Source organism: Mugil cephalus, chromosome 5 (genome assembly GCF_022458985.1).
Source record: "Mugil cephalus isolate CIBA_MC_2020 chromosome 5, CIBA_Mcephalus_1.1, whole genome shotgun sequence".
Classification (NCBI taxonomy): domain Eukaryota; kingdom Metazoa; phylum Chordata; class Actinopteri; order Mugiliformes; family Mugilidae; genus Mugil; species Mugil cephalus.
Genome location: NC_061774.1, coordinates 17,993,790 through 18,015,776, shown reverse-complemented (window position 1 = coordinate 18,015,776; position 21,987 = coordinate 17,993,790). Strand labels below are relative to the sequence as shown.

The 21,987-nt window shown below is 44.6% G+C and overlaps 1 protein-coding gene across 5 annotated transcripts; it reads left to right on the top strand.

The window, feature by feature from the left end:
* The first annotated feature begins 3,314 nt into the window (after window positions 1-3,314).
* On the top strand, window positions 3,315-20,956 carry sh3tc2 (SH3 domain and tetratricopeptide repeats 2). 5 transcript variants are annotated; one of them, XM_047585689.1, is made up of 23 exons: window positions 3,315-3,419; window positions 3,893-4,048; window positions 9,165-9,260; window positions 10,198-10,329; window positions 10,922-11,049; window positions 11,254-11,359; window positions 11,466-11,609; window positions 12,540-12,741; window positions 12,895-12,968; window positions 13,172-13,367; window positions 13,556-13,695; window positions 13,873-13,923; window positions 14,014-14,318; window positions 14,925-15,119; window positions 15,506-16,366; window positions 16,469-16,689; window positions 17,055-17,221; window positions 17,853-18,030; window positions 18,124-18,274; window positions 18,467-18,589; window positions 18,742-18,892; window positions 19,009-19,205; window positions 19,844-20,956. In XM_047585689.1, the coding sequence occupies exons 2-23, from the start codon at window positions 4,006-4,008 to the stop codon at window positions 20,669-20,671; spliced, it is 4,689 nt and encodes a 1,562-aa protein (XP_047441645.1). In that variant the 5' UTR covers window positions 3,315-3,419; window positions 3,893-4,005; the 3' UTR covers window positions 20,672-20,956. The 5 variants fall into 5 exon arrangements, with proteins under 5 accessions (XP_047441645.1, XP_047441647.1, XP_047441644.1 ...); XM_047585691.1 differs by lacking the exon at window positions 3,315-3,419 and adding an exon at window positions 7,923-8,033 and having other exon boundaries at window positions 3,770-4,048; XM_047585688.1 differs by lacking the exon at window positions 3,315-3,419 and having other exon boundaries at window positions 3,770-4,048.
* The last annotated feature ends 1,031 nt before the right edge of the window (window positions 20,957-21,987 follow it).

Sequence of the window (21,987 nt, the reverse complement as noted above, 5' to 3'; positions counted from 1 at the left end):
GCAGGCTATATATTAACACATTTATTTTAGCATTTGCAGGATGATGTGTTTTACCCGTCCACGTATTTATTTTTATTTTTTCAATGCTAACGTGGATCCAATCTCTACCCAGGGATAAAAATAATAACAAAATAATACTTGCCGATAAACTAAATATTCTCTTTTCTCATCTCTTTATGAAACACTGACATAAAATAAATGTCATTTTTTTTCTCCTGAATACAACATGCTGTTTCCTATCAGGGCACAGGTCAAATACAATTATATTCATCTAAGTACATGCTTTGATGGAAATTTTACTAGCACTGTTGAAAATATTCCCTTGGGCACGTTTAGCTTTTATTGTGGTAAAACAGTCTTATTTCCGGTGTTTCTCTGGCTCTCCGTAGGTAACTTGACAGCTCTCTGTTTTCATCCTGGGTGAGCGACGTCACTCTGGGCTGCTGTGTAGACTCCGGGGACGCAGTAGCCTACATCACACATGCAAGAAGTGTTAAATGTCCCCGAAATCTTTAGCAGCAATTCATTTTTCTCACCAGGTGAGGTCTTATAAAAAAATCTCTCTGTGCCTTTTAAGCATTTTAATTGAATGTATGAATCAGTCGAGCCATTTGAATTTAAGCAGAACAATGCAGCTCACACGAGACAACTTTTGAGAAAACTAGAGGAAATTCTTGAAATGAAACGATCTGAATGGACCGAAGATGCTTTATTGGAAGACTTGTTGGTGTTTACGCAGGGCTGGGCTGGGCTTGTTGCTAAAACTGTTGTGACACCGCCCTCTTCTGGAAAATCGACGTAAGCAAATTAGTTAATTGGATTAGGTAGCCGCTGCTGCGGAGGAAGACAGGTTAATTGTGACACTGCTGACCGACATGTCCCGACGTTTTTGATTGCGGAGTCCCAGTAATTGCCTAACTGAGTAGTGGAGTAGTGCCAGGCAAAGCTGATCACGAAAACTTTAGCAGGATTAGCGGAGCTGTTGTGCACCCAGGGCTCAGTGATGTGTTTGTTTTCTGTAAATCCAACACTGTCCATGTGGAATGAGCACATTCTCTGTCATTAGTGAAAAGTAAACAAGTGAAGCTGGTCGTATGCAACTGAAAATTAGTGACCTCCAAAGAAACCTCCAATGCCACTTAAAACAAGACAAAACTAACTAGATTAAAATACTCTATACTCTGTACACCGAGATAATAAAATGCAGGGCATGCTCTTACTTCCCAGTTCACCGGTGCACTAAATCCCCCTTAATGACTGTTCTGATGTTCAGTTTATGATGAAACATCATCCGAGGGGCGGTAATTCAACTGAATGATCATTTAGGAGGATGTAGTTTGCAGTGCTGTTAAACTGGATAGACTCAAACACAGAAGTGCTTCTGTTATTTATCACTGGCATCAAAAAATACAAACCAAAGCCTCCAAAATAATACACAGCGGAATCAACAACTCTTATTTTACACAAATGCTGAGCATGATAGCCATCACAAGGGCTGTTTTCACCAGTGTACCTAATGAATTGACAGTGAGTGTATATGTGTTTATGTATCACTCCAACGTCAGTTTATTAGACTTATATCAAAATTAAATGAAAGACCGTCGGGTGAAAATAGAGAAAGGTACAGGAATGTACACACTGTGAGGTCAACTCATTGCACTCTCTGAGTGTGCGCTTTATTAAAGCCGCGTTTGTGCGTTGTTTTGATTAAGTTATCCAACTGCCTTGTCACCGTGTCCTGAGGAAGCCCTGGTTCTGGAGGCTTTAGGAAGCAGGACAATGGCGGGATGTGAGCGGCGCCTCGCTCTTTCTCTCCTTCTCCGTGCACTCGCAACGCTCTGGTTCTGGAGCTCAGTAGCCGTATGAAACGTCCTCTCCTCGTCCTTTAATCTTCTTCGCTCCCTCACTCGGTTTTGTTCATGTTTCATTATTCACAGGGAGCCTTGGCAAAAGTTCACCCAATGAGAATAGGGTTGCAAATTATTAAAACAATTTTTTTTTTACATCTGCTAGGGTGAAAATCATTTAATTTGTGCAGCCAATTTCATTGTCAGTACCGGGGTTTTGTTTATGACTAAATAGAAACAGTGCTGTCAACTCAAATGAAACTGTGACCTGGATTCCTGTGATGTTTTCAGTTTACTAGCCTAGGCCAGGTCATTCCTGATAATGATTGTTGTGGATAATGATTGACTGAAATGATCTTCATCAGGGTGTGTGTGTGTGTGTGTGTGTGTGTGTTGTGTATGTAGGCGGCTGCTCTCGAGGCCTGGAGTGTGCTGATCGTGCTCCTGTGTCAATCCTGCATTGTGTTTTTGTCCTCCAAACTGATGGGGCTGAAAAACAGGAAGCTGGCCTTCCTGCGCAATGAAGGCAGCAGGGCAGGAGTTCATCAGCAGTGTTGTCTCTGGCTGCAAAGGCGCCAGTGCCCCCTAACTCACAATAAAGGCAAACATCCCGTGATGTGGGCGCTTACTGGAATGAACCTGCACACTGTTGACGACTTCCCTCTAATGGAAACTGTTTCTTTGACTGTGCCGAGGAGGACGAAACAGCCGCAGTCAGCGCAGATGATGTTTTAGATGAACTTCTGGGCACATGACGTTGACATGATCATGATTTTAATCCTAATGTATTGCCACATTGTTTTGGCCGAACTATCCCCTGAGTGTTTTTCTATTAGAGTAGGGGATGGGTCTCTTGTTTGTCAATCACACTGGTGCCATGGGACCACTATCAGTCGCCCCGATCAGCAGTATGCTGCATTCTTCGTTAAATCTCACAATCCCTGCCCTTTGTCCGTCCACATCCCCAGGGGAAAGTACAAATACACACACACACGCAAAATTCACCATCCACCCACTAATCCTGCAAAAATATCTCCACCTATTCCTGCCCATTTGTAGTTTCTTGCTATATGACACTCTACATTTGCCACATCTCTAACACACTTTTGCAAATAGAGCGGAATAAATGGCCTGTGCGGGTGCTGCAGCCTTGCACAGCGAATTTGCACGATCACATGTGCGGTGCGGGGCTGATATCCTGCATTCAGGGTGACTTTGTCACAGTGTGCTGGGGGCTGGGAGTGCACAATCAGTTCCAGAGTTTATATTTAACTTAGCAAGCAAAAAAAGAAAAAAGAAAAGAAAAAAAAGATAAAACCAAAGCGCGGCTGACCTGGGGATTACTCCCTTCCCTAACCCAGATAGGAATGGACTTGACACCGAAGGTTTATGACACGTTGACGCTGCTGTTATGTCGCCTTTTGTGCATTGTCATTCAGCAGACGAAAGTAAATACCCTCCAGGCATGACAGTAGATTTAGAGGAATGCTGGCACGGTGTGTGTATAACTTGATTGACAGGATTGTACAAAGGTGCTACGCCTTGTGGAATGAAGACGGGCGATTGTCTCTGGTATGGACTGTCGCACAGACCGGGTGATTGTCTGCACCTTTAATATGTTAACATCACCGGTGGGAAGTCAAACTAAGCTGGTGTGACTGGTGTTGAAGAATGAGGAAATTGTTTGTGTATTGTTGTCCGTTTTGCCACTATAAGTGGGAAGGGGTATGGCGTGGCAGTAGTTATGATTTAGTTTAGCAGCTTTTATGGGTAGGATTTAAGCGTTTTTTTATGTTTTCCATTCAACTGGAAAGTCATACATTCCCAGATTTTGACAGAAAGTGAGGAAGAGTGCATGGGAAGAGAGAGAGGAGAGGGGGCTGTACCACTGATGGGAGGAGTTACAGCAAAAAAAAACTTCCTCAGTCAGTGACATGCTGTCTTGGATAGCTCGTGAAGCGGCACACAAACACACACACACACACTCTTAGACTCTCACTCACTCGCAAACTGGTTCTCTTTTTCCTCTCCTGTGCTTTTGACAGCAGAGAATGACGCCGGTTCGGCAGCTGCCATGACATTCAGTTCACCAGTTACACGGTGAAGCTACTCACGCGCGCCAGCCGACACACAGATCCACACGGATCCTGCAGCGCACATGAGGAATGAATTGAGAGAGGGGAGCTGGCAGCAACAGAGAGGTAAGACTGTACATTCCTCCTTTTAATGCTTTTAACTTTTACCGTCTTGTAAAGTTTATTCTGATTGAGAAACACCTCTGTACTTTGTACCTTGACACACAAGCATAAAGATGCTGTCAATCCACAGTCGATACGATGAGCAATAAATCTGTCAAATGGGCAGCGACTGTCAATTTGTTCTCTTCACTGGGGGCTGGATAGTACGTTTAGAAGTTTCCAGAGGCTCATGAAGAGTTTCTCATGTCTGTCTGTTTTAGTTGTGAGGAATGAAAGAATGTTAGATTGTGGAAATAGAAATCCCTCCACAGAGCCAGATGCATTTGCAATCACGCTTCCACAGTGTTTGTTTCAGAGTTGCAAATGCAACAGTGTGGGAATCTCCCTGCAGGGAGTTGTACCCCAGACACGCAGGCATGTGAGTGAGCTAACAGGGGGGTTAGTCTAAATTTAGTGCCCATATGCCCTGTCTCATGTTACCCTCTGCAAACTCTTCTTCCACGCATTCGCAATCTACAAACCCGCAATGTATACACACACACACACACACACAAACACCTCAAACAACCCCTGCTTGTCAGGCAGCCACTGCTGACACCATATGTTCCTCATTAGGGTGAATGTTATTGTCATGGACCGCCAAGTGTCACAATTGTAGTGCGGGCTTTTGCTGTGGCTATAAAGAGGAGGCTATAAGGTCATTAATGGTATGTGGTGGTATGTGGTCCACGACCTCAGCTATCATGGTTTATATATATATGTAAGATCAGATTTTTTACACGTCTGTATCCAACCAAGCAGTGCCACAGTGAGCAGGCATTCGGAAGAGGAAGGACTTTGACTCTGCAGCTGCCAGAAAACAATAACCAGATCCACAGGTGTTCAGAAAAGAGGATACTGTGGCTTACGGAGCATCACTAGACATGTGACTGATCCTAACGTATATATCTCGAAAGACAAACCGCTGACCCTTGTGCAGCTTTTTCATGCTAACAAAGGCCCGCGCATGTGACTGCACAAATCAGCCTTGAGAAGTCTGTGTTTATTAGATCATACGGACACAAGCAGGGCTGTCTAAAGAGTGTCGGGATGTGCCCTGACACGTATCCAACCTGTTTTCAGCAGTTTACATGCATGGATTCAATCGCGACCATTCAGCCGCCGCACAAACAAGATGAAAGGGCCGACGTCAGGCAAGGCTATCAGCAGTGCAGCGCGCAGCAGGGCCAAGAAAGAGGAAGAAACTTTACGTATTTGTTTTCCATTTGCAGCGATTGCATGCAGCAGCACTCAGTGAAAGAATCATGTGTTTCAACGTGCAGCGTCCGTGCACCAGCCACAACTATTTAGAGGAGTTTAAAAAGTCTAATCATTGTAATGGAATAATGAGTTCAGTCTAAACATTTCTATGGTGTTACCAGCGTAAGACTTTGTGGTCTCCGCTTCGTGGACATTATTGGCAAGGTGTTGGAAACGTGAAGCGTGGCGTCTTAAAAGAAGTTTGCGTTAATGTTTCAGAAAGGCTCTGATAGACGATGCTGCGAGTCTTATCGGTGTAAGTGTAGGGTCCAGAACTTTCAGAGAGCAACTCATAGGAGCTAGGAGGTTAATGCCTCGACTTGAGTCTCACATGATCATATTTCCAAAAAGATGAAGTTTCTGCTTATATCACAACTCCTGAATTGACTCAGTATTGCATATTCCACTATTCAGTAGAGTAGGAAAAAATTAAATCTGAAATTATTTATGTTTCAGTGTGAAATATGTGTTTTTTTTTTTAGTTTTACTGTTAAATACAAGTTAATTGCACACAAATGTATCTAGAGCTTTCAACTTTTTGTTTGAAAGAAAACTAAATAATAATAATTGATACTATATTGATCTCAGAAATGATGATCCTGCCGTTTGACCCATATATTTGTTCACACAGTGTGTGTACAGTTGGAGCAGTGGCCGCCTGAGGCTGCTCCTGGGAGGCAAATCATGGGTTAGGTGTTTGCACCGCTAGCAGCTACTCCACAGCTCCCCAAAACTGATGACGTAGCAGAGGATAGTTTCGATCCATTGACCCCTGGGTTGTGAGTCCACCGCGCTTCTGCTGTGCCACTCTACTCTACGCCCCAGATAGTTTAGGAGGCCTTATCCATCGAAACCCTAATCTGATGTAATCAAATACTCCCTAAAATAATAATCGCTGGTCTGTGTGCAAAGCAACCACATTTGTGTTTCTAATTTGTTTGTTTTTTTAGCATGATATGCAGTAACATATAAGACTGTTAGTTCATTTTGTGTATACAGTCAAGCAGCTATAATCAAGACTCATTTAATGATGACAATGTGAAAACAAGGTGACAGTGTGGTGCCACATGTAGTAATGGATTAATCTGCCTCTTGACGTCACCTTCACTGAGTTTAATGCTCTTCAGGTGTCACTTTCGGTTGCAACGAGGGATCGTTTCCACCGAAAACATCCACTCAACTAGATGTGACCGGTTTTGCTTCAGAACCAGATATTTCCCGGACGAGTTGAGAGATATAAAGTCAAGGTTACAATTAAGTAAACACTGCTATCATTTGTTCAGCCAGGAGATTGTAACGTCACAACTTGTCACCACTGCCCTCGATGAACAGACATCAGGTTTGCTGCTGCTACGTGCTTTTTAATACACGTTTTAGATATAACACTGACAATTATACTTTAGCAAGACAAACACCAAATCCAGTACGGCACTCTGATGCCGAGTTTAAAGTTTTAGCCCTAAGTGGATAATTTGTTTCTGCCTGACTGAACATATTGTGCCGGATCTTTAACGACCAATTACACCATTAAGTTGGAAATATAAGTTTTCTAAGAAAGCCACACTGTGAATGAAGTCATTGTTGTATAATAGGCTATTTCCTTCTCTGATAGTAGAGGCTCCGATAAGCTCAAAGAGTCCAACCTTCCCATGGCAGCGTGTTTTGTAGTATACACGTCCCTCTTTTATGCCTGCATCGTAATTGGGAACAGAAATCCCCGAAGTCTCCATTTTCAGCAGCCTAACCTTTTCTTCACAGTTCAGCGCGAGGCTCTCCTCCTACCGTTCTCAGGTCGTATCTGTCTCTCATCTCAGTGGCGGAACGTCGAGTTTTGTGTGTTACAGTAGATAAACCGATCCTCAATCTGTGCCACTAGGCAACAATCACCCCCACTTTGCTGTGACCTTGCAGCCTGTCTCTCTGTGGCGTTGCCTTACAGTGGGTCAGCAATACGTTATCCAACACACACACACACACACACACACACACACACACACACACACACACACACACACACATTGTCTTTGTGACACACATTCTGTGCATATTTTCCCTGACCTGGACACACACACACACTACAACGCGTAGAGAAACTCTGGCTGAGGCCTGCCCCCCCTACACACACTCATGCCAGTTGCAGAGAGAGCTTTGTGCATTCACAGACTGGCAGAGAGAGAGAGAGAGAGAAAGAGAGAGAGAGAGGAGTGAGACTTGAGGGAGGAGGGAGATGGAGACAGCAAGAGACAGAAACACAACAGAAGCAGACAGATAGATAGAGAAGAAGACGAGATAAGGCGCACGGAGGGGGGGGACAGGAGAATTACGTCCAGTACACGTTGGAAGGACCGGGTGAGCGGGGCAGGAAAGGGAGCACAGGAATAGGAAGGAAAAAGGGGCTTGTCCAGCACAGAGGAAGAGAGTGAGTTGTTGTTAAAGAGGCTGAGGGGAACTGATGGGATGGCATTGATCTCCGGGAGCTGCCGGCTCTTGGGCCAGATGGCGTCTTGTTGCTGCAGACCACTCCTCAACTCCTCCTGTTGTGGACCGCTCATCAAAGTCTGCCTCTCCTCCTTCACAGGTCGGTCCCTTCTGTGCTGCGCTGTCATGAGACGGGGCTGCCACATTCACGTAGTCAGGAGTGTAGCGTTTTTTTAAAAATACAACATGGGTAACACATTTAGCCAAGAAGGTAAAAGAATGAAAAAGGGCATGCTGTGTTTCTGCACTGTAGCGGCATGACTGTGCTCGTATTGACTGAAGTGGTCCTGTTGCTGCTAACTGTGATCTGTGTCGTAGGATGGAAAGAATAGCCTCTTGTCCTCTTTCGTCAGTATGTCACGTTGCATATTGTGTCCCCATTGTCTTGTTGTTTTGCGAATGCCTTGCATCAAGATAATAATGTTCCGTTGTGTCTCTTCACTGACAAAGCATGTTGAAAGTGAGACAAAGTGGCGTTCTAATCCAAGCGGTCCCTGTGTTTGTTTGCATTTAGTTAACAGTTTCTCCTTTATGTTTTCACCTCAAATGCCCGGCGGCGTGGCCGTACTGTCATCAAAAGTGCGCTCTGTGGAGTCAGAGCGCACGCGGGGCATCTGTGTGAGCCTGGAGCCTTTTCTGATGTCAGTGCAGCTGTGTGTCTGTGCCGGGCCTGTGTGTGTGTTTGTGTGTGTGTGTGTCGTACGTCACGTTACCCTCTGATCACTCCCCAAACTAACCGACAACTCAGACTCCAAACTGCTGCATCCCTCACCCCTCCAGCGACGTTAACGGCCCTTATCTGGTGTTTTTTTTAAAAGAATAGTTGGGCTTTTTGAGAAATGTCCTTATAAGCTTTCTTGTCACGATGTGCAGACTAATCTGCTCCCTCGTCTATAATGTAGAGCCTGAAGACTCTGGCTTGGCAAAAGACTGGAAGCAGCTAGACTGACTATAAGAACTGGAACCATCTTGACTCATTATATATTGTTTGTCCAAGTTATACAAAAAACTAATTATAGATAAAATATTTTCCTGGAGTCTGGTTACCTGGTAACTGCTCCTAGCTCAAAAAAATGTCATTGTCTAGCCCCTATGAAAGGGATGACTTAAGGACTTATTAATATAACGTATGAATGAGTCTTGCAGGCGCTGAGCAGCAGATTTTGTTTAGTTTAAATCGAGCAAGAAAGCAAATATGTATAGTTCCTCAAAATGTCCGGCTATTCCTTTAAGATGCATTGGTATGATATGTGAAAGAGGATTAAAACCTAGCATTTAACAGGGGCTAACTCAGGTTTTCCCTCTTCGCGGTGTCATTGGTTTGCTTCCCTTTCATTAACAGACATCTCTCCCGCTGAGCTGGATGCCCTTTGGAGGGAGCCACCATACAGTCTTGGAACAGATGAGCACTTCTCCGGAAATGACATCATGACCCAAGGTATGATAGGTCGCACGTTGAACGAAACTGGCGGCGGCTGTGAGCCTACCTATGGACTTTCTGTCGTATTCACACAGCACATGGCGCAAACAGTGCCATTAGGTACATGTGAGACGGAGCATGCTGTGTGCTCCGCGGTCACAAACTGAGGAAGTGATTGGGATATCCTCCCTGCACAATGGAACAAACCAGGGGAAGCCCGTCACCGCTTTATTGCAACTGCCAGCTATAATAGTGTGCGCATCCATCTGGATGATATTTATAGGGTTTAAAGCTATCCTGTTTGTGGGCTGAAGCAAAGCTAAAATACAGACACATCTAACTATCTATATGTGTGCGTTTTCACAGATTCAAGTAACATTTGACCAATGCCAGAGAGCGTGTGATGTCAAGTGAGCAGAAAAGTTTAAACAGTTAAAAAAGTACAAGAAAGACGCCATATAAATAACTAAATGTGGCAGTTTAAGAGTTGGAATAGCCTATAGATATGTAGAGCTAGTAGGTAGAAGGTTAACATCGTTGGCTAAAGTTCATGGATAAATGTCAGAACGTCTGGTTTGGTTTGAATAAATATCAACGGCAATTTTTCATCTAAATGAAATGAACATGCCTGCCAAGGAAGGAATATTTGAGGGCGGTGAATCAGAGAATAAGGTTCTAATTCATATGTTCCAACTATCTTGAAATGTCCTTGCCAGTCTCGGACTTACATTATAATTCCAACCTACTTTAAACAGCCCATGTGATGAGCATTCAGATAAAATTGTTTCCATGTGCTACACACCTGCCCTGATCGCACACAAAAATCTAAGTAATGCTGTTTTGGAAACACTGGCTCAGACATTAATGGTATACCTTTCCTATGTGAGTCTCGCATTTTGGCTTTGAGTCAACAAACAAAAGCACGATCTAAATGTGGATTTGCTTCCTCGTTCAGGTGCAGGTGAAGAAGAGGATGGTCCCGTAGTGGAATCAGGAGAAGGCGGAGCGGAGCCCGACAATTACTGGAAGAAGAAAGAGGCCTTCCTTCGTAGAAGCACCGTGTCACTGGGAGACAAATTCTCCTCAGGTGCATTTCATGGTGCTTTAGTCATAGTCCACCGGCTCACTTAATGTGTCTCTCTACTAGAAAGCTTTTCCATCTGCAAGTCTGGTCTGATATTCTATACACACAAGCAACTTTTCCATGGATGTTATGTTCGTGCATACTGATTAAGGGCATTACCCTGTCTACTAATGTTTTACTCACTCAGCGGTTTAGTTGCATACATCGCTTTCCCCCAGGTTGTTCCTCTCAAATGGAGTTAAATGGCCACACTGAGAGTCCAGTAAGACGCCTAATAGCTTTGTTATTCCTCCAGGGACTGACATTGTGCTCACAAAGCAGACCGATGAAATATGAGCTCTCCCAGAAAATCTTTAATAAACTCTTGAAAGTTTTGCCCATCTTGCTAGTGGAGAACAAAACATTTCATTAATTTAGCCTCTTTCTTCTTTTCCTTCTAATCAGTGACTTAAAAAAGTGATTTCATTTATTTATTTGAGATAAGTGCTCAGAATCCCTATAATAATCTGGTCGGAGTTCGCTTTTATTCCACATTATCCCACGATTAAAAATAACCACAGATCATATCAACGCATTCATTCTGTGTTTTCGGCAGAAATTGTGCTATCGTTCACGGGGCGGAGGCGCTCCAGCGTGGATCCTGACCGGGCCCTGCAGGAGGCGCTGCGCACACGCCTCCGAGTCGTGGAGAGCAACAGCCAGGATGTGATACAGCTGTTTAAAGTGAGTGACAGTCAGACATGACGATGCAGACGTTACGCAGACGTTACTGCGCTTCTGTGAGAGTGGTAATGGAAGCTGATGTGCTTTGTGATATCATATAAGCGTGCGCCCATATCGTATTACTATATTACTCTGTCTGTATAGAGCACTCTATAGAGATGTCTAAAAGTTCTTGTGCTGTAACCTGAGACGTTGTTTCTGTAGGACTTGTCAGCGCGTCTGGTCTCTGTCCACGCGGAGAAGGATAGCTTTGTACTAACATTCAAGACCGTGGAGGAAATCTGGAAGTTTTCATCGTATTTATCATTAGGTAGGACTCATTAGGATCCCGATGGAACAGTTACCAAATTTGGTGATTTGATTAGCGCTGTGTTTAGCTGCGGTACCAGCGTTTATAATCTCGTGCTTTGTCCCAGGCTATGTGGCCCGCTGCTTGGAGAACTTCCTGTGCGATCAGCCGTTCTGGCTGGACCCAGAGCTGCTCAGTGACCTGGAGATCAACGTGACGGTGGACGAGGAACATCTTGCCACCCTCTACCTGGGACTTTTACTCCAGGAAGGTCAGAAGCGTTGAGATAAGCAGTGAATTAGATCACACATGGAACATGGAAAATACTGTCAACACGATACACATTTTGACAACACAGGGCGGAAAGGGGTTATTTCTACTGATGCATGCATTTATAAGTAGAAAGTCGAGTCAGTGAATCTGAGATCTATAACTTGTACCTCACTTCAAACTCTAAGGCTTGTTCTTGTATTTCGTAACATTAAGTGACTACAGACCCCCATTCTCAAATCTATTCTCTGTGATAATTGAAGTAGTTAAATGAGTTCAGGGGAATCTCACATCTGTGCACTCACATATAAACTGTGCACTTATTTGATCCCATTATTTTTAATCCACATCTTACTGACCTCAATTAACACAGAGAAAGGTTTAATGAAAGGAGTGCCACACGCGACAATTGGATAAAATAATTGAAATTACTGCCTCATATTCAGAAGCTTTTGCTGCACTAAGGATATTTAATGAATCTTTTTATATATATAAATATATATACAGTACAGATTTTGCACAGAAAAAAAAGTGCATCAATTTCTTTCTTTCTGTATATTGATTCCCTCCTACTTGGTCTACTACACAAACATCCTTGGTTTCTCTTGAAAAGCCCCCTCTGCCCCTTGCAAAAAAAAAAAAAAAATGTCACGGAAATGTATCACAGGACTGCAGTGCTGGAAAATGGTGATGAGAATTACATTAACTTAATAGGGAGCGGATATAAAGCATCCATCATTTGCTAGTGACTGAATGAGGGCACGGTAGCTGCAGCATTTTTGCTGATCCTTAACTTAAGTCCACTGACTTTTACCAATACTTACAGTGACTGAAAATACTTGTGCGTGGTTTTATTTATGAGTGTGTGTGCGTGGGGTGAGGAGGGTTGAAGAAGTCGAGTCTGTCTACTTAGAAATCACTCCCTCCACAGGATCTTTCTTTGCCAAAGCGCTATTCACAAGAAGGGAGCAGGACGAGGACGACGAAGAGCAGCTGTCATTCAAGAAGAACGACCTGCTGATGGTGAAGGACACGGGGCAGGACAACATGTGGGAGGGCACCATGCTCTCCACTGGAAACCACGGCCTGGTGCCAGTCAACGGCATGCAGCCGCTGCCCTACCCCTTCTATCAGTGAGTCACTGCATGTTCCTCAAATTAGCCATCCTAGCTATCATTTCCACTTCCCTGTGATTGACACATTAAGTTGTCAAAACATTTCGCTGAGAGGGTGGCGGACATTTTCGTTCCACACCAGTTGTAGTAAATGACTTCCTGTTTGGTCAGGTGGTTCCTGAGGAAGTACCCGGGCTACGCTGGATGCTCAGCGACAGAAAAGGAACTATTTGAACATCCTATCGGTAATGCTGTTTTGAAGCAATATTTACACAACAAATTACTCTCATATGACCCGCTGTGATGTATTGCCTCTTATATTGCAGACTCATACGGATTTAGTTTAGTCGAATTCAAAACAAACCTCCAACTTGCATGCAGCTGTCCTCTCCACTGCATAATATATCGCAACCAGCTAACATTCTGACCTGAAAACTGTCTTCATCAGTGACGGGTTCCTGTGTAGCAGTAGTCGACTACAGTCCAGTGGGGCCAGATGAGCTCCAGCTGAGCCAAGGCGACACTGTTGAGATCCAGGGTCTGCTGATCCGAAGCCTGGGCGTTTTCATAGGGAGACACGCTTCCACAGGACACACTGGCTTTGTTCACAGGGCCCATGTCAAGCCTCTGAACACCGTACCGCTGTAAGAACTTCCTTTCTTTTTTCAGTTACATGTTTGACTATTTATCACTGTCCAAGCCATTTTAATGCAATCAAATCCACATTACGTCTTATTTACGGCCTTGTGCTAATCTGTTGTGAAGCAGTGCGGGTGGGTGAGACTGGGGAGATGGCTGAAGTCATAATGCGGCCTTTGTTTCCCCCGTACAGAGATGAACAATTGGTCTTTCTGACTGAGGAGGAGAAGGCCAGCCTGGCTCAGGTTAATCTATGCAGCTCTGAGCCAAGCGACGGCAGCAGCCTGCTGGAGAGACTCTTCTCGTCCGACATCAGCTCTGTGTACAGGCTCGGTAAGGCAACGAGCTGATCATGAGATACCGCTCGTTTTTTTTTATCCATTGGTGAAAAGGGAGCTGTTGTAAGATAGGTCATGTTTGGTTTGATGTGCTGCTTCTGTTTATTTCCTAAACAGAAGTGCGGTTTGTCCTAACTGGGAAACTGATGCGTGAATTGTTTCTCCTTTCCAGACAGACTGGACGAGACAGACTTCCTCTACATCAGAAACCGACCAAAGCACGGTAGAGTTTCACAAGTTTTCTGTGGAAATCAGCTGTTTTGATCCAAAGGCATTTATTCTTAGCACTACTCCATTGACGTCTTCTTCACAGATCACAAGGGTTTACTGAGCACCCGTCAGAGCGTCATGTCGGAAAAAAGCACAGGGACGCCCCCGTTCCAGTCCTCCCCTCGAACCTCTGTCTCATACTCCTCGCCTCGGCTGTCCTTCCATCAGTCTCACAACCCTCTGCCCCGAGAGGGAGAGCGCCTGTCTTTCACCCTGGATGACACATTCAGGGAGCTGGATGAGTTCCAGGAAGATCCGCCTCTGTTCTTGGAAGAGAACAGCTGGGACGGAGACGAGTCTGAGCTCAATGACCCGACGCTCACCCTGCTCAACCAGCAACACTACCAGGTCAACAGAGTCACGCGGTTCACTCAGTCCTTTCTTTCTTTCTTTGTTAAAAATAAGAGGATTCACTGCACTGCATTACATTTGGAGCCGTGCACAGTACTGCAGAGTCAGCTATAAATAATTGAAGAGTAATACCTTACGTGCATGTTTACAACAAATCCTCCACCACTTGTTTTCCCATTTTCACTTCTATGTCTGTAATTCTTGAACCACTTCCTCAATCCAAACGTTCTCCTCCGTTTCCCTGGGTTAGCGGGAAGGTTTTGGCATGCATTATTTAAATGTTTATTCGTGAGTTGCCAAATGACTACTATATGCACAACATCAATACAGAGACCTTTCAGCGCAGTGATTCGGTTTTCGCAGCCAGCAGTTTTACCTACTCAAAAAAGAAAACATTCTATCATTGACTCGGCGCAGCTTGACGCGTCTGACGCTGATTTGAGCGTGATGGTAATTGGGAAGACGAACTCGTGTCTGTGCATCTAAAGTAGGTCATGTTTTATTTCCATGTGCCAGGATTTAGAGTGAGTTCACAAATGCGAGTGGCGACCCCGCCAACCTTATGCTTACCTAACTGAAAACCCTTTGTTTGTTGTCTTGCAGGAGGACTTCCTGCCCCTTTACGACCACCAGTGTTCCTTCCTGTGGGTGACCTTCAGCGGCAAGACGGAGGATGAGCTGTCGGGGCACCTCGAGAGCGTCAGGGAGTGCGCCAAGAGAATGGGCATGCATTGGGCACACCGGCGGGCATGCTTTCTCCTGGGCAGACTGTGTGCTAGGAAGCTAAAATTATCCCAGGTATAGTACTAATCTACAAGCGATGCCCTGTGCATACTGATTTAATATACTGTATGTTGCGCTCTAGCCCTCCCTAAAGAGATGGTTCAAGGCAAGAGACTCTGTAACAAGACATCAACAACATACTAATCTAATCTTAAGGTAATAGTCATAAAAACAGTGTCTAGTGCTTTTAATAACTAGGACAGGTTGACTTTCTTTCGAAGGTGCAATAAATCTGAGATACTACTACTGCTACTACTACTACCACTACTAATAATATACTAGCCTGCAGTAGATTTTTAATATAAGAAAAGAAAAGAAAAATTAAAATCTAATGTTTTAAATGACTACGTATTATAGCCTACATCCCTTTAAATTCACCTCTTTGTTCCACTTCTCCTCAGGCCCGTGTGTACTATGAGGAGGCTTTGAGTGTTCGCGTTGAGAGTTTCTCCGACACTCCGCTCCTCGTCGCTCTCTTCACAAACCTCACCGCCATCTACCTGAAGCAAAAGATGACGGACAAACTGCCTCAAATCCTGGAGAAGGCCTGCGCCCTGCTCCTCTGCCTTCCCTGCCACACCTTCACGTCCTCGGACGAGGTCGAACTGCTGCAGCTGCTCCTGAGGAGGTCGGTGGTAATGGGGGACAAGCGCCTGGAGTCTCGCGTCTGCTACCTCATCTCCAGCCTCTTCCTGTCTCTGAGGAAGACCGACGACGCGCTCCCCTTTGTCGAGCGGCTCCAGTTCCTCTCCGTGACCGCCTCTGCTGCCGAGGGCCGACCTATCGCTCCTCTGGACCTCAACTGGCTCCTGAGCTGGCTCTATCATCGCAAATACATGCCTTACTTAGCGCTGGCTTCCCTGAGCCTGGACTCAAGACAAGACCACTCCCTCCCTGATGCCTTCCAGAGGATCGAGCTGTTTATCAGGAACTCTGTTCGTCTGAACCCGTCCTGGAAAGAAGGAACCTCCTTACTCCCAGCTCAAATTGTGGTTTACTTGCAGCAGGCCCTGGCTATAGCTGAGCGGGGGGACGACAAAAAGACCCAGAGGGACCTCTGCATGGGCTTGGCCTCGATTTACCAGCAGTACGGTGCTCTGGATAAAGCAGTGCGCTGCGCTGAACAAGCTGTGAAGACCGGAGGCCACATCAACGAGGAGGAGGGCTTTGAGGCTTCCGTGCAGCTTGGGTGGCTGCTGGTGCTGACGGGGCAGGCAGACGATGCTCAGAATGTCTTACGTCCACTGCTCACATCACTACAGGTACAGAAACCATCAATAAATATTCCAGCTAAATCACATGAGCATCGGCCGTTTTTTATTTTCATTTTGTCGTGTGTGATCTCTGTGCCCATCTCTCTGCAGGGTACAGACAGTCCCACTCAGCGAGGAGTGATCCACAACCTCTTGGCCTTGTGTCTGAGGCATCAGAGTCGCATCGTAGAGGCAGGCAGGCATTTCCACTCCGCTTTGGAAATCTCCAGAGAAAGCGGGAACCAGAGAAATCAGGCCCTGGCGCTGGCCAACCTTGGCTGTCTGGCGCTGGACGCGGGGGCACCTCGGGTCGCAGAGCGCTTTCTCGTCAGGTCAGATTTTTATTTATTTTTTTGTCCTGTAGTGTATGGTCCTCTTCCTGTCCCCCTTCCTTTTTCTGGGTTTGTGGAATGTGTTCATTATGTAAAGGTTATGAGGTTAATTACTCTGTAAAATATTAGCCCTAAGGGGTTAGGGTATTGTTTTTCATTAATGTGGAGTTTTTGGAGGAAAGATTCCGTATATAAGGAGAGTGTTGGAACTGAGCAGCAGAGAATTCTACAATTGGCACCTGGAACTCACTCAGATTCTGCAAGAGTTTTTGACATTGTTCTTGATACTGTATACAACAGTCCCAAAGTGAACTCCTGACAGAAATTACAGAGATTGCAAAGAGGTTTTTATTTGTCTTTACTAGATCGCTATGCCTTTTTCTGGAGCTGTGGGAAAGTCCGACGGACGAGGAGCACGTTCAGACCTACCTTTGGCTTGGGCGCAGCTGCAAAGACAGGGGGAAGAGTAAGGACAGCAGGGCATGTTATGAAATGGGGCTTCTGATAGCACTACATGCCAAAAACCTGCATAGTAAGTATAAGTTCAACAAATAACATTGAGGTCATCTACATATCACTGAATCTGGCTGCTGTCCAGGGCAGAAAGCATCTGTCAATAAACACAAACTTAATGTTACTACTTCATGACTGTTGAAATCAACTAAACCACAGGTCTTCGACAGGGGGTCTGCGACCCCTAGGGGGTCCATGGAGGTACTGCAGAGGGATCGCAAAAACTTTGGTTGATTAGACATTTTATATATATATATATATATGTACGATTGGCTGGGATCCTATTCAGTCTCAGAGGCAAGCTGCAATATCAGCAGAAGAGAAGCTAACAGTGCTGCTCGTTTCCATGAGGCCAAAATGGATGGCAATTATACACTAGTTGGGTGTGTTTATGTTTACGGCAGTTGCCTGGCAACCCTACTGTTGTTGAACTAAAAAAAAAAGAAGAAGAAGAAGAAAAATAATTTGAACCTGTGTGTTATTTGAATAGCTTAACATTGAATGCAAAATGCTAATAATAATGTACATTTATATAAATCACCAGACCAGGCATCCCCACCCCATAGCAGTGACGCTTTTTATTGGCAGCATCCCCCAGCAGGATGCTGCCTTCAGGACCAGATGGTGATTTCATTCTGTGTTTTTCATAGGTCAGTTGGTTGTGGCCAAGGTTCTGAGTCGTCTATATGCTGACATGCTGCTCTATGGTCAGAGTATCGTCTACTATGAGCACTGCGTGTCGGTATCCAGAGAGCTGAAGGACAAGAAACTGGAGGGAGAGTATCTGGAAATCCTCAGCAGCATCTACCTCTCACTCAACACCGAGAAGTGAATGTTTTAACCGCATTTTCTCTCAGTTTTTATCAGAACATTGGTATTTTAATTTGAATTTTTCATTATTATTATTGTTGTGCATTGCAGATCATCTCGTAAGTCGCTTGACTACACCAAACAGAGCCTGAGGATTTCTATTGATCTGGGCAAGAGAGAGGAGGAATCCGAAACCTGGCTGCAGGTGGGACGCATCTATTACCTCATCCACGAGGACGAGCTGGCTGACATGTACCTGCAGGTGAGGACGGAGGATCAAAGGAGAGCGAGGCCATATTTTCCAGGCACTGTTTGTTCGGCCTTTCCATTTCCTTGTTGCCGCCCGTGCGTGTTTGTCATTTCTCGTAACTGGCATTCTGCGTATGTGAAGTAGGTGCGTGCCTGTGTTTAATCAGCCCGTTCAAAAAATGTGCATGCATCATTTGACTGACAGGCGGCAGTGAAGACAGCCCTCAGGATGAACGACCATCACTTTGCAATGAGCATCTACGAGGAGGCAGGCGACGTCTACTTTAAAGGTGTCAGGAACCGGATGGCGTCGCTGCCTTTCTACAGGGTAAGAGGATGCAAAAAAACATTAAAAAAAAAAAAAAAAAAGTTGGTTTCAGCAGCATCACAGGGCTGTATTTTCCATAACAAACTGTGGTTGAATAAAATCTGTTTTTCATCCCTGGCGCCACTAATCTCCACAAAATATTTTGTTTTCAGGATGGCAGTCTGCCATTCGCACGGAGCATCAAGGACGTCCACTCAGAGTTCCGCTTGTTAAGTAAACTGACAGAGCTGTTGATGAACCAAGGAGAGCAGGAGGAGGCTCTGCAGTACGCATCGCTGGCAGTCGAGGTCGCAGGCAAAACAGGTACAGAGTACAAACCTTGCCTCGTGTCTCTAATATTCCTCTCGCTGAAGATCTAAATTCAGGTACCGAGGTCACGGCCTCCCGACGTTGACAGACGCTGTTGTTGTTTCTCCCAGGGGTGCGTGTCAATGAGAGGACAGCCTACCATCGGCTGGCCACGGTTTACTACAGCCTGCAGCAGTATGAGATGGCAGAAAACTATTATTTGAAGTCCCTGTGTCTGTGTCCGCCTGTCCTGGAGGGCCCCTTGGAGGCTCGCTACTACACTAAAGTATACTGCAGACTGGGAAACATCACTCTACACAAGCTCAAGGTACAGGAGATGCCGTGACGGTGCTGCATGAACACACAAAATACATATTGTGCCCCTAATTTTCCCCGACTTCCTTTTAAATTCAAAATACTTAATCCAAAGCAAATATCAAGCCAAAAACAATGTTTTAATTATCGTAGGTGTTAATATTTTGTGGTGGCCTTTAAGGCATCTACCGTAAGCCACGGTCTTTTGAAAAAAACGGCAAAAAAATAAACTGAAGTACAATCGAAAAGCTTTCTGATACTGATTAGTTGAATGGAAATTAACAGTTTTCTTATAAAATCTAAAAATCTAAATATTACACCTTAATATATAAAGCGGTTTCACTTGGTCAAGTGTTTTTAAATTAAAAGATTTCAAAAGTCAAAGCAACATGTGAAAAAGGTTACTTTCCTGAATGATTTGTCACAATTTGAGAATAAATTAGATGTCATACTTCAAGCTAATTCCAACAATTACCCCTCTCTACAAGAAAAACTGCTCCTGTTTTAGTTCTTGGCAGAACAACACATCACCTTTACCTTCATCTGGTGCCCTTTCAGCGCCGAATCGGTGCAACAAACCCCAACTGTGAGCGATGTGCGATCAGTTTCGATGGCGGCAGTTCTGACCTCTGTTCTGTGCACTCATTGCAGGATGCTTTTGATGCAGTGAGCTACTTCCAGCTGGCTCTGGCGGCGGCACTTGAGGACCAAGCTAACCCCGAGGCTCTGTATGTGGTGTACATGAAGTTGGCCGAGATCCATGGCAACCACATGCCCGACGCTGAGCTGTGCCAAGTTTACAGAGACAGAGCCCAGAGTCTGAAGAGAGTTTTGGCCGGGGTGGAAAGCGTTGCTGTTGGAGGGGAAAACGTGGTCGATGCAGACACTGAGCCTGGCCAAAACCAGGGAAAGAAGTTGGATGCCGATGTGGGATATAGTTTGGTTAAGAGAAACTGCGTTTTTGAGTCTATACCTGAAGAGGAGCCGACTCCAAGGACTTGCGCGGTACGCGGAGATTCAGACGACGGATGGAGAAGCGCTAATCTTAGAGTTGCTAATGGGAAAGATCCCCCTCACCATCATCCTGATACAGATGGCCCTTATGTGGACGCGTCTGGCTCTGAGACAGCCAGTCATTCATATAGTGACAGTATTTTTACTGAGTCCTTTGACACAGCCAAGGAGCACATGTCAGATTCCAGCAGCTCCACTAGCACTTTGCAAACTCTCCAAAATACAACAGATGGGAAAGACACTGACTTTGACACAGACCACAGCTTGCCCGGTCAAATACCTGATAATCACAGGAGACACACAGATTCCAGAGAAACTGACTCCGATGTTCAAGATGAACAAAACATGCCCACGGAAGAACCAGACGCTCCCGCGGACCCAGTTCGAAAAGAGTTAGATGAAGCTGTGAGGGAGGACGAGGCTCGCGGCGCCGCAGAAAAATGTAAATCAGACGTCGGCACGTAGTCTCCCAGCGGTACGTCATGTCTTTTACTGACATTTCCTTCACCTGGCCACAGGTCTCACGGCCAGCAAACGTTCCAACCGCGCGGCACTTATTGTACGAATGATAATGATGATGATGATGTCAATACTGTAAAGCTGTCAGAGATTTTAGTCGGTTCAAAGCACGTGCCTTTTGTTTAATATATTCCGTAGTAATTACACCTCATTGTGGTTGTAATATAAGTTTTCTACGTTTTTTTATATCTCTGGTAGATATGACACAAATATATATATAAAAAAATGTGGTTTTGTTTGCTGGGTGTCGTTTTTGTGTCCTTGTCCATTTGAATACGGGGTAAGTGTGTCAGCTCTGAGAAGCAACAGGACACAATGAACATATTATTCACGTCTCATTAGGCATCTTATTGCTATTACTATTCTTAGTGTGCAGAAATGTAATGAGGGAAAAAAAATAAATGTTTAAGTTCATCTCTTAATACTTTACAGAAGTAATACAAAAGTATTACAGGGAAAACATGCCTGCAGTATCAATAAAAGTAGTTGCTATACAAATATACAATAGCCTGTTCCAAAATACTTCATGTTACACATTAGCTCTTGAAGTACTTAAGTTTATTTAGGGAACTAACTATGTAGTTTTGTAATTTCACTGAAAAAATGTATAAACTATATAAATATCAGTTTAGTATTTCCTTACTTGAAACTTTACGTGTATGTTGAGTTGCATACTGATGTCAAATTTAATTTAAATAACTAAACTAATACTAACTAAATAAAAAAATAATAATTAACTGGGGGGAAATGGAGGGTAGCAGCTGAATACTGTCATAAAACATAGCCATGGTCACTGTCGTAGTCCTAATAAATAGGTAATAAATGGAAATAATAAATTCAGTGGGTTTATAATAGTCCAAACATAGACACGAATAAAAGAAGCATACACCATTAGCATGAATGTAAATTCTATGAGCTGTGTGGGAGTTCGTGGTTAATGTTTGTGCAACGTGACCTTACCGCAGTGGCGTCTGTACTAAATGTGGCCATGTCTCAAGAGCGCCAGAAGAGGGCAGTGTCATATTGATTTTGGGGCTGCGGCCCTTTCTCTAAATCCATCAAGATGGTGCGCATTTTAGCCAGCAGAGGGCAGTGAAGCACAGGGCTCTGCCCAGGACCATGTTGCATCAGCTGTCTTACAACAGGTGAAAAAGAAAGGAGAAAAAAAACCCCAAAGATTTTCAATCATCTGTCAGGAACTAGAGAACAATCCAGACCAATAATAATGAAAAAGTGCTGCATGTTCAGCTGCATTTCAAATA